The sequence below is a fragment of the Callithrix jacchus genome, chromosome 15, assembly GCF_049354715.1.
Source record: "Callithrix jacchus isolate 240 chromosome 15, calJac240_pri, whole genome shotgun sequence".
Taxonomy (NCBI): domain Eukaryota; kingdom Metazoa; phylum Chordata; class Mammalia; order Primates; family Cebidae; genus Callithrix; species Callithrix jacchus.
In genome coordinates, this window is record NC_133516.1 from 92,728,556 (window position 1) to 92,745,701 (window position 17,146).

Here is a 17,146-nt window from a genome sequence, read left to right on the forward strand (position 1 = left end):
AACAGAACCAAAAACAAAAACCACATGATTATCTCAATTGACGCACAGAAGTCCTTTGACAAAATTCAACAGCCCTTTATGTTAAAAACCCTCAATAAACTCGGTATCGATGGAACATATTTCAAAGTAATAAAAGCTATTTATGACAAACCAACAGCCAATATCATACTGAATGGGCAAAAACTGGAAGCATTCCCTTTGAAATCCGGCACTAGACAAGGATGCCCTCTGTCACCACTCCTATTCAATATAGTACTGGAAGTTCTAGCCACAGCAATCAGGCAAGAAAAAGAAATAAAGGGTATTCAAATAGGAAAGGTGGAAGCCAAATTGTCTCTATTTGCAGACGACATGAGAGTATACTTAGACGACCCCATCGCCTCAGCCCAAAAACTCCTGAAACTGATAAGCAACTTCAGCAAAGTCTCAGGATATAAAATCAATGTGCAAAAATCACAAGCCTTCCTCTACACCAATAACAGACTTAAAGAAAGCCAAATCAAGAACGAACTGCCATTCACAATTGCTACAAAAAGAATAAAATACCTTGGAATACAACTTAGAAGGAACGTAAGGGACCTCTTCAAGGAAATCTACAAACCACTGCTCAATGAAATCAGAGAGGACACAAACAGATGGAGAAACATTCCATGTTCATGGTTAGGAGGAATTAATATCGTAAAAATGGCTATACTGCCCAAAGTAATTTACAGAATCAATGCTATACCCATCAAACTACCATTGACTTTCTTCACAGAACTGGAAAAAAACACCATGAACTTCATATGGAACAAAAAGAGAGCCCACATAGCCAAGTCAATTCTAAGCAAAAAGAACACAGCGGGGAGCATCACACTACCGGATTTCAAACTATACTACAAGGCTACAGTAATCAAAACAGCATGGTACTGGTACCAAAACAGAGATATAGACCAATGGAACAGAACAGAGGCATCAGAGGCAACACAACATATCTACAACCATACAATCTTTGATAAACCCAAAAAAAACAAGCAATGGAGAAAGGATTCCCTGTTCAACAAATGGTGTTGCGAAAACTGGCTAGCTGTGTGCAGAAAGCAGAAACTGGACCCCTTCCTGACACCTTACACCAAAATTAACTCCAGATGGATTAAAGACTTAAACATAAGACCTGGCACCATAAAAACCCTAGAAGGAAATCTAGGCAAAACCATCCAGGACATAGGAGTAGGCAAGGACTTCATGAACAAAACACCAAAAGCATTGGCAACAAAAGCCAAAATAGACAAATGGGACCTAATGAAACTCCACAGCTTCTGCACGGCAAAAGAAACAGTCTCTAGAGTGGATCGGCAACCAACAGAATGGGAAAAAATTTTTGCAGTTTACCCATCTGACAAAGGGCTGATATCCAGAATTTACAAAGAACTCAAACAGATTTACAGGAAAAAAACAAACAAGCCCATTCAAAATTGGGCAAAGGATATGAACAGACACTTTACGAAAGAAGACATATATGAGGCCAACAATCATATGAAAAAATGCTCATCATCACTGGTCATCAGAGAGATGCAAATCAAAACCACATTGAGATACCATCTCACGCCAGTTAGAATGGCGATCATTAAAAAATCTGGAGACAACAGATTCTGGAGAGGATGTGGAGAAAAAGGAACACTTTTACACTGTTGGTGGGAGTGTAAATTAGTTCAACCATTGTGGAAGACAGTGTGGCGATTCCTCATGGCCTTAGAAATAGAAATTCCATTTGACCCAGCAATCCCATTACTGGGTATATATCCAATGGACTATAAATCGTTCTACTATAAGGACACATGCACACGAATGTTCACTGCAGCACTGTTTACAATACCAAAGACCTGGAATCAACCCAAATGCCCATTGATGATAGACTGGATTGGGAAAATGTGGCACATATTCAATATGGAATATTATGCAGCAATCAGAAATGATGAGTGTGTGTCGTTTGTAGGGACATGGATGAATCTGGAGAACATCATTCTCAGCAAACTGACACAAGAACAGAAAACGAAACACCGCATATTCTCACTCATAGGCGGGTGATGAAAAATGAGAACACATGGACACAGAGAGGGGAGTACTAAACATTGGGGTATATTGGGGGGAAAAGGGGAGGGCCAGTGAGAGGGGGAGGTGGGGAGGGATAGCCTGGGGAGAAATGCCAAATGTGGGTGAAGGGGAGAAAGCAAACAAAACACACTGCTATGTGTGTACCTATGCAACTGTATTGCATGCTCTGCACATGTACCCCCAAACCTAAAATGCAATAAAAAATAAAAAATAAATAAAAAAAATTTAAAAAAAGAAAATGTGGCACATATACACCATGGAATACAATCCAGTCATAATAAAGGATGCGTTCATGTCCTTTTCAGGGACATGGATGAATCTGGAAACCATCATTCTCAGCAAACTGACACAAGTACAGAAAACCAAAAACCACATGTTCTCACTCATAAGTGGGTGCTGAACAATTAGAACACATGGACACAGGGAGGGGAACATCACACACTGGGGACTGCTGGGGGGTGGGGGGGACCTAGGGGAGGGATAGTAGGGGATGGGAGGGATTGGGGAGGGATAACATTAGGAGACATACCTAATGTTTTCAGACAGGCAAATGCTGAAAGAATTTGCCATTACCAAGCCACCACTACAAGAACTGAAAAAGGGAGCTCTAAATCTTGAAACAAATCCTGGAAATATATTAAAACAGAACCTTTTTAAAGCATAAATCACGCAAGACCTATAAAACAAACATACAAGTTAAAAAGCGAAACCAAAAAAACCAAAGTACACAGACAACAAAAAACACAATGAATGTAACAGTACCTCACATTTCAATACTAACATTGAATGTAAATTGCCTAAACCCTCCACTTAAAAGATACAGAACTGCAGAATGGATAAGGACTCACCAATTATCTGCTGTCTTCAGGAAATTCACCTAACACCTAAGGAATCACATAAACTTAAGGTAAAGGGGTGGAAAATGGTATTTCATGCAAATGGACACCAAAAGCAAGCAGGGATAGCTATTCCTAGACAAAAAAATTTTAAAGCAACAGCAGTTAAAAGAGACAAAGAGCGACATTATATAATGGTAAAAGGCCTTGTCCAATAGGAAAATATCACGGTCCTAAACATATACACACCTAACACTGGAGCCCTCAAATTTATAAAACAATTACTAATAGACCTAAGAAATGAGAAAGACAGCAACACAATAGTAGTAGGGGACTTTAGTACTCCACTGACAGCACTATACAGGTCATGAAGACAGAAAGTCAACAAAGAAACAATAGATTTAAACCATACCTTGGAATAAATGGACTTACCAGATATATATAGAGAGAGAACATTTCATGCAACAACCACAGAATACACTTTCTATTCAACAGTGCATGGAACTTTCTCCAAGAGAGACCATATGATAGGCCATAAAATGAGCCTCAATAGATTTAAGAAAACTGAAATTTTATCAAGCACTCTCTCATACCACAGTGGAATAAACTGGAAATCAACTCCAAAAGGAAACTGCAGCACCCTGAAAATACATGAAAATTAAACAACCTGCTCCTGAATAAGCAATGGGTCAAAAACGAAATCAAGACAGAAATTTAACAATTCTTCAAACTGAATGGCAATAACGACACAACCTATGAAAACCTCTGGGATGCAGCAAAGGCACTGCTAAGACGAAAGCTCACAACCCTAAATGCTTATATCAAAAAGCCTGAAAGTGCACAAACTGGCATTCTAAGGTCTCTAGTTCACATGAACAAACCAAACCCAAACCCAGCAGAAGAAAGGAAATAACCAAGATCAGAGCAGAACTAAATGAAATAGAACAAAAAATATATACAAAAGAAACAAAAAACTTGTTCTTTGAAAAGACAAATAAAATTGATAGACCATTAGCAAGATTAACCAAGAAAAGAAGACATAAAAACTAAATAACCTCACTAAGAAACTAAACAGGGGATATTACAACTGACACCAATAAAATACAAAAGATCACTCAGAGCTACTATGAACACCTTCATGCACATTAACTAGAAAACCAAGAAGAGATAAATAAATTCCTGGAAAAATACAACCCTCCTAGCTTAAATCAGGAATTAGATACCCTGGACAGACTAACAAGCAGCGAGATTGAAATGGTAATTTAACAATTACCAACAAAAAAAAAGCCCAGGACCAGATGGATTCACAGCAGAATTCTACTAGACATTCAAAGAAGAATTGGTACCAATCCTATTGACACTATTCCACAAGATAGAGGAAGAGAGAACCCTCCATAAATCATTCTATGAAGACAGTATCACCCTAATACCAAAACCAGGAAAGGACAAACAAACTAAAAAAAGAAAACTACAGACCAATACCCCTGCTGAACATAGATGCGAAAATCCTTAACAAAACACTGTCTAACCAAATCCAACAATATATCAAAAAGATAATTTACCATGATCAAGTGGGTTTCATATCAGGGATGCAGGGGTAGTTTAACATACACAAGTCAATAAATATGATAGCCCACATAAACAGAATTAAAAACAAAAATCTCTTCCAGTCCTAGGAGCTTCGGGAACCGCGGCTTACCTGCCAACATGGCCAAGTCCAAGAGCCACACCACACACAAAATGGCACAGAAATGGTATCAAGAAACCCCGATCAGAAAGACACGAATCTCGTAAGGGGGTGGACCCCAAGTTCCTGAGGAACATGTGCTTTGCCAAGAAGCACAACAAGAAGGGCCTAAAGAAGATGCAGGCCAACAATACCAAGGCCATGAATGCACGTGCCGAGGCCATCAAGGCCCTCGTAAAGCCCAAGGAGGTTAAGCCCAAGATCCCAAAGGGTGTCAGCCACAAGCTTGATGACTTGCCTACACTGCCCACCCCAAGCTTGGGAAGCATGCTCGTGCATGCATTGCCAAGGGGCTCAGGCTCTGCCGGCAAAAGGTCAAGGCCAAGGCCAAGGATCAAACCAAGGCCCAGGCTGCAGCTCCAGCTTCAGTTCCAGCTCAGGCTCTCAAAGGTGCCCAGGCCCCTACAAAGGCTTCAGAGTAGATATATCTGTCTGCCAACGTGAGGACAGAAGGACTGGTGTGACCCCCCCTGGGGCTGCCATCTGCATGGGGCTGGGGTCCTCCTGTGCTATTTGTACAAATAAACCTGAGGCAGGAAAAAAAATAAAAAAAACAAAAATCTCATGATCACCTCAAAAGATGCAGAAAAAGCATTTGACAAAATCCAGAATCCCTATGATTAAAACTCTCGACAAAATCGGCATACAAGGGACATACCTTAATGTAATAAAAACCATATATGCCAAACCCAACATAATACTGAGTAGGGAAGAGTTAAAAGCATTCCCTCTGAGAACTGGAACAAGACAAGTCTGCCCACTCTCACCACTCTTCTTCAACATAGTACTGGAAGTCCTAGCCAGAACAATCAAACAGGAGAAAGAAATAAAGGGCATCCAAATCAATAAAGAAGAAGTCAAACTGTCACTTTTTGCTGATGATATGATCATTTACCTTGAAAGCCCTAAGGACTCCTCCAGAAAGCTCCTAGAACTGATAAAAGAATTCAGCAAAGTTTTCAGATATAAGATTAATGTGGGCCGGGCGCCGTGGCTCACGCCTGTAATCCCAACACTTTGGGAGGCCGAGGCGGGCAGATCATGAGGTCAAGAGATCAAGACAATCCTGGTCAACATGGTGAAACCCCGTCTCTACTAAAAATACAAAAAATTAGCTGGGCATGGTGGCGCGTGCCTGTAATCCCAGCTACTCAGGAGGCTGAGGCAGGAGAATTGCCTGAACCCAGGAGGCAGAGGTTGCGGTGAGCCGAGATCGCGCCATTGCACTCCAGCCTGGGTAACAAGAGCGAAACTCCGTCTCAAAAAAAAAAAAAAAGATTAATGTACACAAATCAGTAGCTCTTCTATACACCAACAGCAACCAAGCAGAGAATCAAACCAATAACTCAACCCTTTTTACAATAGCTGCAAAAAAATAATAAAATACTTAGAAATATACCTAACCAAGGAGTCAAAAGACCTTTACAAGGAAAACTAAAAAACACTGCTGAAAAAAATCACAGATGACACCAACAAATGGAAACACGTCCCATACTCACACATGGGTACAATCAATATTGTGAAAACGACCATATTGCTAAAAGCAATCTACAAATTCAATTCAATCCTCATCAAAATACCACCATCATTCCTCACAGAATCAGAAAAAAAAATTCTAAAATTCATATGGAACCAAAAAAGAGCCCACATAGCCAAAGCAACACTAAGCAAAAAGAACAAATCTAGAGACATCATACTATCTGATTTCAAACTATATTATAAGGCCATAGACACCAAAGCAGCATGGTACTGGTATAAAAATAGGCACATAGACCAATGGAACAGAATACAGAACCCAGAAATAAAACCAAATATTTACAGTCAACTGATCTTCAACAAAGCAACAAAAACATAAAGTGTAGAAAGGACACCATTTTCAACAAATGGTGCTGGGATAATTGGCTAGCCACACGTAGAAGAATGTTATCAGATCCTCATCTCTCACCTTATACAAAAATCAACCAAAGGTGGACTAAAGACTTAAGCCTAAGACCTGAAACCATAAAAATTCTAAAAGATTACACTGGAAAAACCATTCATTGGCTTAAGTAAGGATTTCATGAACCAAGAACCCAAAAGCAAATGCAATAAAAACAAAGATAAATATCTGAGACCTAATTAAACTAAAGAGCTTTTGCATGCCGAAAGGAACAGTCAGCAGAGTAAACAGACAACACACAGAGTAGGAGAAAATCTTTACAATGTATACATCTGACAAAAGACTAATATCCCAAATCTACAATGAATTCAAACAAATCAGTAAGAAAAAACAAACAATCCCATCAAAAAGGGATCATAAGTGAAAGAGAAATAACCTAATATTCATAAGTGAAAGAGAAATAAAATCCTTCTCAGGCAAGCCAATACTAAGGGAATTTGCTTCAACTACACCAGCCTTACAAGAGTCAAGTCTATACAACAACCAACTAACAACATGACAGGATCAAAATCTCACTTATCAATACTAATCCTGAGTATAAATGGCTAAACGTCCCTCTTAAAAGACATGGAGTGTCGAGGTGGATAAGAAGACAAACCCAACCATCTGCTATCTTCAAGATATCCATCTCACATGTAACAACACCCACAGGCTGAAAGTAAAGGGATAGAGACAGAATTACCAACCAAATAGAAAACAAAAAAGAGCAGGAGCCACTATTCTTGTATCAGATAAAACAGACTTTAAACAAGTAACAATTAAGAAGGACAAAGATGGGTATTACCTACTGATAAACGGAAAACTCCAACAAAAACACTTACCTATCTAACTATATATGCACCCACCATTGATACACCCAGTTTCCTAAAACAAGTTTTGCTTGACCTAGGCAGCAAAACTTGACGTAGGCAGACTTAGGCAGCCATGTACTAATAGTGAAAGACTTCAACACCCCACTGACAACACTAGACAGATCACTGAGGCAGAAAACTAACACAGAGACTGTCACTTAATCTCAGACTTGATTAACTGGACCTAACAGACAGCTATAGATCACTCCACCCAACAACCACAGAAAATGTTTTTAACATCATTAGTCATCACGAAAATGCAAATTAAAACCAAGCCCAAAAGTCAATCAATAGAGAATTAGATAAACCATGGTATATTCACATAATGGGATTTTACATAGCGATAAAAAGAAATAAACCACTGATAGATGTAAAATATGGATAAACGTTAGCAATATCATACTGAATAAAAAGAAACCAAACACAAAAGAGTACATATTATATGATTCCATTTTTACGAAGTTTAAGAACAGGCAAAACTATGGAAACAGAAAACAGAAGAATGGTTGCCCGAATCAAGGTGGAGATGCAAGCAACAGATGAGGAAATACACAATGGTTGAGTCATATACTTGAGTCACATAAAGAAGAAAAACGAACTAATTAAAAATATATTTTTTAATTTTTTAAAAAATATAATGAAAATGAAAACAAGGAAAATTTCTGGAGCATGACAATGCTCTATTTCATGATTGGTATGTTTGCTGCATATGTTACTCTAGTCAAAGCTCATCTAACTTAACACTTAAGATTGCCTGTCCAGGAGGCTGAGGCAGGAGAACTGCTTAAACCCTGAAGGCGGAGGTTGCAGTGACCTGAGATCGCACCACTGCACTGCAGCCTGAGGCAGGAGAACTGCTTAAACCCTGAAGGTGGAGGTTGCAGTGACCTGAGATCGCGCCACTGCACTGCAGCCTGGCACCTGGTGTCAGATCGAGATTCTGCCACCAAAAAAAAAAAAAAAAAGATTGCCTGTTTAATGTAACTAACTACATGTCAATAAAAATCCCAAACAAACAAATGAGTTAAAATTCTGCTAAAGACTATGGAAAGGGGCATTTATTCCTTCTCTTCCACTGACAGTCACTAAAAACAACAATTAAAAGTTGGGTAGTGGAAATGCAGCAAGATACCTGCACAGCCTCAAACACGACACAAAGTATGAGCAAATATTTACCAAACACAGTGAACATTAAGCCAACCACAGAGCACAGTAAGCCTGACATGTGCCACTTCCAATCGCAAACAGGATGCCAATTTCCCAAAAGTATCACTTAACTTTTGCAAATATTAAAACAATATAAACCCATTTTTTTCTTGAAATAAATGAAAAAAGCTCATTAATAGTGGTTGCCTTTAGACAAAAAAAAAGGACAGAAAGATTTTATTTGCTTCATCTTACATGTGTTGGGGGGTGGTGTATGGGTATGTTTTTGTTTTTGTTTTTGCTTTTTTTGAGACGGGTCTCATTGTTGCCCAGGCTGGAGTACAGTGGCACAATCATAGCTCACTTCAATCTTGAACTCCTGAGCTCAAGGAATCCTCCCATCTCAGCCTCCTGAGTAGCTGGAACTACAGGTGCACGCAACTACGTCTAGCTTGATTTTTAATTTTTAGTAGAAAAAGAATCTTGCTATATCTCCCAGGCTGGTCTCCAACTCCTGGGCTCAAGGGATCCTCCCACCTCAGCCTCTCAAAAGTGCTAGGATAACAGGTGTGAGCCACCACAACCAGACCACCTTGTACCTTTCTACACAGCCCAAATTTCTAACCTTATGCAAATATATTATTTTCTTTTTAAGTAAACAGAATTCACCTGGTTGATGGGAACAGGTCTTGATGTGTGTGATGGATTATATCATTTACTAATGATGGCAAGGAACACCAAGCCATCCCCAGGCAGAAAACTGCTCAGGGTGTGAGAGAACAGTAAACAACATATACCAGTCATGCACTAATTAAACCAGTTCTTCAAACACAGGATACATGACTCTGCCCCCATTTCTCTCTCATAAAAATACTTTCTAATTTATTTTTAATTAGTAGCGAACAGGCACTAGCTGCTTGCCTAGTTTATCTTTATCCTATGAAAAAACATAGAGATATCGAACTCAAGTTGGAAGACCCAAGTCTGGTCTCAAAATGGAGGGCCATCATACAAAGGACCCAGAGCAGTTGAGAAAACTGCTTATTGGTGGTCTGAGCTTTGAAACTACAGATAGTTTGAGAGAATATTTTGAGAAATGAGGCACACTCACCAATTGTGTGGTAATGAGAGATCCCCAAACAAAATGTTCCAGGGGCTTTGGTTTTGTGACTTATTCTTGTGTTGACGAGGTGGATGCAGCAATGTGCGCTTGACCACACAAGGTTGATGGATGTATAGTGGAACCAAAGAGAGCTGTTGCCAGAGAGGATTCTGTAAAGCTTGGTGCCCATCTAACTGAAGAAAATTTTTATTGGTGGTATGAAAAAAGATACAGAAGAGTATAATTTGAGAGACTACTTTGAAAAGTATGGCAAGATTGAAACCATAGAAGTTATGGAAGACAGGCAGAGTGGAAAAAAGAGGATTTGCTTTTGTGACTTTTGATGATCATGATACAGTTGATAAAAATGTTGTTCAGAATTACTACACTATTAAAGGGTATAACTGTGAAGTGAAAAAGGCCCTTTCTAAACAAGAGATGCGGTCTGCTGGATCACAGAGAGGTTGTGGAGGTGAATCTCGCAATTTTATGGGTCGCGGAGGAAACTTTGGAGGTGGTGGAGGTAATTTTGGCCACGGTGGAAACTTTGGTGGAAGAGGGGGTTACAGTGGTGGAGGTGGTGGCAGCAGAGGTAGTTATGGAGGAGGCGATGGTGGATATCATTGATCTGGAGGTGACGGTGGCAACTATGGCGGGGGTCCTGGTTATAGTAGTATAGGGGGCTCTAGTGGTGGTGGACCAGGATATGGAAACCAAGGTGGTGGATATGGTGGCAATGGTGGAGGATATGATGGTTACAATGAAGGAGGAAATTTTGCCAGTGGCAACTATGGTGGTGGTAGGAACTATAATGATTTTGGAAATTATAGTGAACAACAGCAATCAAATTATGGGCCCATGAAAGGCGTCAGTTTTGGTGGAAGAAGCTTGGGCAATCCCTATGGCGTGGTTATGGATCCGGTGGTGGAAATGATGGATGTGGTAGCAGAAGGTTCTAAAAACAGCAGAAAAGGGCTACAGTTCTTAGGAGGAAAGAGAGTGAGAAGTTGTCAGGAAAGCTGTAGGTTACTTTGAGACAGTCATCCCAAATGCATTAGAGAAACTAAAAATCTGCCAAAGAAGGAGCGATGATCCCTAGTCAGAAAAGTTACTGCAGCTTGAACAGGAAACCCTTCTTGTTCAGGACTGTCACAGCCACAGTTTGCAAAAAGTGCAGCTACTGATTACTACAATGTAGTGTAATTAGATGTATACTCCTGAAGTCTTTTATCTGTTGTGGCTTTGTCTTTGTCTTTCTTTTCTTTTCATTACACCAGGTATATTGCCGTGTAAATTGTGGTAGTGGTACCAGGAATAAAAAATTAAATGAGCAGGTAGTGGTACCTGCTCATTAAAAATAATCACTTATTCACAAAGAATAAATACATGGGTAAGAGTCTGCTCTGGGCTTTCAGCTGGGAATGCTGTCAGTCCCCTGATGTCCCACTCTGATTCCCACTTTTGCACTCTATCTTTGTTTCTTTTTTTTTTTTTTTTTTTTGGAGATGGAGTTTTTGCTCTTGTTACCCAGGCTGGAGTGCAATGGCACAATCTTGGCTCACCGCAACCTCCGCCTCCTGGGTTCAGGCAATTCTCCTGCCTCAGCCTCCCAAGCAGCTGGAATCACAGGCACGCACCACCACGCCCAGCTAATTTTTTGAACTTTTAGTAGAGACGGGGTTTCGCCATGTTGACCAGGATGGTCTCGATCTCTTGACCTCGTGATCCACACGCCTCGGCCTCCCAAAGTGCTGGGATTACAGGCGTGAGCCACCGCGCCCGGCCTGTTTCTGTTTCTTAATTCCTTCAGCGCCTCCTGGGTTGGGGTCTCCACAACTGACCGCATCTGGTCTCCTTTATTGTTTCCCTTTTTATGTACTCTTTGTATCCAATACAAACTAACAAATGTATTATTTAATAACAAAATTTCTAAATGTTCTCTTACACTACTTTTGTAGTAGTAACAAATACTGAGGACAAATCTCTCCTCTAAGAACAAGCTTTTTTTTAGCAGAACAAATTCTAAAAATAGGTAAATAAATAATAAAAGAACAAGTTTTAAAAATGGTTAATAGGAGGCCAGACACAGTGGCTCATGCCTGCAATCCCAGCACTTTGGGAGGCCAAGGCAGGCAGATCACCAAGAGGTCAGGAATTCAAGACCAGCCTGACCAACATGCGGAAACCTCATCTCTACTAAAAGTACAAAATTAGCCAAGTGTGGTGGTGCATGCCTGTAATCCAGCTACTCGTAAGACTGAAGAAGGAGAATCACTTGAACCCAGGAGGCAGAGGTTGCAGTAAGCCAAGATCATGCCATTGCACTCCAACCTGGGCAACAAGAGTGAAACTCTTAATAGGGCCAAGTTCAGGGGCTCATGCCTGTCATCCCAGCACTTCAGAAGGCTGAGGCGAGAGGAGCACCTGAGCAACACAGCAAAACTGTCTCTGCAAAAAAATGTTAAAAACTAGCCAATCATGGTGGTATGTGCCTTTAATCTCAGCTACACAGGAGGCTGAGGTGGGAGGACAGCTTGATCCCAGGAGGCTGAGGCTGCAGTGAGCCATGAGTACATCAGTGCACTCCAGCCTGGGTGATAGAGCAAGACCCTGTCTTGAAATAAATAAATAAATAATGGTTAATTTTTCTTGTAACATACAATACCTATATTTAAGATAACTTAAAATGTGTTATATACTCTATGTATCCTAAATGAATATTACAGTTATGGACTAAATTGTATTCTCCAAAATTCATATGTTGAAGCCCCAACTCCCAATGTGACTGTATGCAGAGATAGGGCCTTAAAAGGGGTTGAATGAGGTCATGTGGGTGGAGTTCTAATCCAATAGGACTAATGTCCTTATAGTAAGAAGAGACACTAGGGATACATGTGCCCAGAGAAAAAGCCATGTGAAGACACACAGAAAAGATAGCCATCTGCAATCCAAGTAGAGAAGCCTCAAAAGTCAACCCTGCCGGCACCTTCATCTTGGACTTCCACATTCCAAGGCCAGGCACAATGGCTCATGCCGAGCACTCTGGGAGAACAAAATAGGAAGACTGCTTAAGGCCAGAAGTTCAAGACCAGCCTAGGCAACACAGCAAGACTCCACCTCCACAAAAAAAAATTTTAAGTAGCTAGGCATTGTGGCACATGCCTCTAGTGCTAGCTACTCAGGATGATAGGCAGCAAGATCACTTGAGCCCAGGAGTTCAAGGATTCAGTGAGCTATGATTGTGTCACTGCACTCCAATGTGAGCAACACAGACCCTGTCTCTAAAGAACCTAAATACCCATCCATGATAGATTAAAGAAACTGTGGTACATATATACCACAGAATGCTGTGTGACCATAGAAACAAATGAGATCACGTCCTTTGCAGGGACATGAATGAAGCTGGAGACCATTATCCTCAGCAAACTAACACAGGAACAGAAAACCAAATACTGCATGTTCTCACTTATAAGTGAGCGCTAAATGATCAGAATACATGGACACACAGAGGGTAACAACACACATTGAGGCGTTTCAGAGGTTGGAGGATGAAAGAAAGAAGAGTATCAGGAAAAAAACTAATGGGAACTAGGCTTAATACCTGGGTAATGAAGTAATCTGTACAACAAACCCCCATGACACAAGTTTACCTATGGAACAAACCTGTACTTGTACCACTGAACTTAAAAGTTAAAAAACAAAACACAAAAAAGCACTATCTTAAGCCTTATTCATGAAGGCCTGATTATAACGCTTAAAAGTGAAATGAAGTCCAGATTTATAATCAAAGTATCTTTTGAAATATAGTTGTATTACTCTTTAAAAGATACACTCTCAGGCCGGGCACAGTGGCTCAAGCCTGTAATCCCAGCACTTTGGGAGGCCGAGGCAGGTGGATCACGAGGTCAAGAGCTCGAGACCATCTTGGTCAACATGGTGAAAACCCGTCTCTACTAAAAATACAAAAAAAAATTAGCTGGGCATGGTGGCGCGTGCCTGTGATCCCAGCTACTCAGGAGGCTGAGGCAGGAGAATTGCGTGAACCCAGGAGGCGGAGGTTGCAGTGAGCCGAGATCACACCATTGCATTCCAGCCTGGGTAACAAGAGTGAAACTCCGTCTCAAAAAAAAAAAAAAGATACACTCTCAAACTTAAAATGGATCAACAGCATAAAAACAAACAATTCTATAAAACTATAAAAGTTTATATCCTATAAAAGTTTTAGTAAATTTAAAGCAGAATTTATTTCACAACAATATTAAATTTCTTTTTTTTTTTTTTTAAGATGGGGTTTCACCATGTTGGTCAGGCTGTTCTTGAACTCCTGACCTCAGGTGATCCACCCGCCTTGGCCTCCAAAGTGCTTGGATTACAGGCGTGAGCCACCACACCCAGCAACAATATTAAATTTCATGAAATTAACCATGTATAATGTACATATAATTTTAAACTCAAGTGCCTAACCTCGAAGTATCATTTCAACATGCTAAAAATAAACTAAAATCTGCAATTAAATAACATAAGAAAACAAAAAAGGGACATATTAGAAAATAAAAATTTAGCTTTCTTAAAATATTTTAAACATACCAAATAAAACTATATATACTTAAAAGAATTTAATTTTATTTACCCCCTGCAACGGGAGATTCCAGCATTCTGAGCTTCTGAATTTGGACAGTGGTGATTGAACATGGACATCCTCTGGTTTTGCTTTTAACATCTTTCTTATCTGAAACTAAGATGAGAAAATAATTAGTTTATATAAGAGCTATATATATAAGAGCTAATTCAGCTAACAGAACCATTATATTACTCTGCATTAATAATCTGCTAAGAGTTTTAAATTCAGTGCTTAATTTATATGTAATTAATATAATTTTATTTTTTTAACAAAACCTCTCCTTGACTCTGAAAGGAGATGAAAGAAGAATCACAATAGCTTCCTAACTATTCTCTTGCCTGCTGTCTCTTCCCCTTTTAATCTTTCAAATGTCAGCCCCAGAGTTCTCTAATACAAAAAATCTAATTATGGCTGCAATACTTAAAATTCAACAATGGCAGCCATTACTTACAGATAAAACTCTTTACAATTTGGGCTCCTTCACATCACACACACCAAAAATTCTGCAACCCAGAATGAACCAACCTTCTTCAAACAAATCATATTATTTTGTATCTCTAAACCTTTGCATATACTGTTCCCTCAATCTAGAATGCCCTTCCCTCTCTTCCTAGCAAAGTACTCCATATTCTTGTCAAAATTACTATTTTATCCACACAACCATCACTGCCACACCAAGCATTCCTTTCTCTGAATATCAGTACTTGGTACTGCATTATTTATAATATAATGTTATACATATATTAATGTTATGTTATATATTATATATAATGTTACAGTATATATTATTATTTACATTACATTATTTACACTGTTATATATAATATGTTAAAAATGTGTTATATATTATATTGCATTATTTATATTACACATATCATACTATATTAGAGTTATCTGTCTACATAGTCTTCTTCTCCAAAAAGCAGAGCTTCTTAAAGATTACTCCATGCCTTATTCACCCTTGAATCTCCACAGTGTGTGGCTCATGACATGATGAATAAACAAGTGAATGAATGCACAGATTGTAGCTATGAGATTAAAATCATTTGTTTAGGCTGGGCGAGGTGGCTTATGCCTGTAATCCCAGCATTTTGGGAGGCCAAGGCAAGCAGATCACGAGGTCAGGAGTTCAAGACCAGCCTGGCCAATATGGTGAAACCCCGTCTCTACTAAAAATTAGCCAGATGTTGTGGCAGGCGCCTGTTATCCCCGCTATTCAGGAGGCTGACACAGCAAAACTGCTTGACCCTGGGAGGCAGACACTGCAGTGAGCTGTGACCACCCCACTGTACTCCAGCCTGGGCAACAGAGCAGGACTCTAAGTTTCAAAAAAAAAAAAAAATCATTTGTTTAGAATATGAATACCCAGCTTCCACATTACAATGAAGTTTTTCGTTTTTGTTTTGATTTTTTTGAAATGAAGTCTCACTCTGTTGCCCAAGCTGGAGTGCAATGGCACAATTTTGGCTCAATGCAACTTCTGCCTCCCAGGTTCAAGAAATTCTCCTGCCTCAGCATTCCAAGTAGCTGGGATTACAGGCACGCACCACTACGCCCAGTTAATTTTTTGTATCTTTAGTAGAGATGAGGTTTCACCATGTTGGCCAGGCTGGTCTCAAACTCCTGACCTTGTGATCCACCTGCCTCAGCCTCCCGAAGTGCCAAAATTACAGGTGTGAGCCACCACATCCAGCCAAAATAAAGTTATAAATGACAATTAAGCTTCAAGTTCAGGCTATAAAATGTAACATATAAAAAGCACTATATCAGCTGGGCGCAGTGGCTCATGCCTGTAATCCCAGCACTTTGGGAGGCCAAGGCAGGCAGATCACGAGATCAGGAGTTTGAAACCAGGCTGACCAGCATGGTGACACCTCATCTCTACTAAAAATACAAAAAATTAGCCAGGCGTGGTGGTGCATGCCTGTAATCCTAGCTACTAAGGAAGCTGAGACAGGAGAATGATTTGAACCCAGGAGGCAGAGGTTGCAGTAAGCCTAAATCACGCCACTGCACTCTAGCCTGGGTGACAGAGCGAAACTCTGTCTCAAAAAAAAAAAAAAAAAAAAATCACTATATCAACTACAACCAGTAACGATTCATAAAATTATTTCTAAAAGAAAAAGCCCAAGTCAGGAGGACAGAATAAATTTGAAGAATGCTTATCTCAACTTTTTTATTTCACTAGCACCAATGAGGGCCAAAGTTAATCCTCCTGGTTACCAATAACTTCTTAATTATTAATTGCTATTTAGACCGGAAAATTTTATCTCTAAATCAATCATTTGCCTCAAATTTTAATTAGGAAACAACAGTTATTTTCCCAGGGATTAAGACAAGGCCTTTAGGCTGTTCATACCCACAGATCCTTTTTAAGTAGGGTATTTACCCTATACTAGATTCTGTGCCATACTGTCTTTTCTAGAGATGGCTACCCCACATGCTCTTCTTACAATTTGATATTGACAGTCCTCCAACATCAGGACTATGTTCCTTTCCTCTTGAATCTGAGTAGGCCTGTGACTTCCAATGATAATCATAAACAGCAATACAGCTTCAGCCTGGCTTGCACACATTCATGTATTCTCTTTCCTTTCCTCCCCTCCTTCTCTCAGTGCACATAACTTGGGACCCTTGAACCAATAACTGAGAAATTTGCATACTCTATGGCTGCTATACTTAAAAGATCACGTGGAGAGGCTAAAAAGAGATAAAGCTGTACTAAAATGTTTGAGTCTTCCCAGCACAGGTGAGTGATCAGGTCTTTAAGATGATTCCAGACTACGTGAATGAAGAAATATGGGGTGTGT

The 17,146-nt window shown here is 39.8% G+C and overlaps 1 protein-coding gene and 1 pseudogene across 19 annotated transcripts in view; one reads left to right on the top strand and one right to left on the bottom strand.

Moving 5' to 3' along the window:
- SENP7 (SUMO specific peptidase 7) overlaps window positions 1–17,146 on the bottom strand; it is a 221,804-nt gene that overhangs the window by 167,453 nt on the left and 37,205 nt on the right. For 13 of the 19 annotated variants that reach the window (XM_035274274.3, XM_035274272.3, XM_078352242.1 and 10 more), the window contains one exon: window positions 14,346–14,450. In XM_035274274.3, the coding sequence (XP_035130165.1) occupies window positions 14,346–14,450 (105 nt within the window). The remainder of the gene's footprint in view (window positions 1–14,345; window positions 14,451–17,146) is intronic. The other 6 variants (XM_078352245.1, XM_078352240.1, XM_078352244.1 and 3 more) reach the window with 1 other exon arrangement.
- LOC118147742 (heterogeneous nuclear ribonucleoprotein A3 pseudogene) lies at window positions 9,609–10,674 on the top strand (annotated as a pseudogene).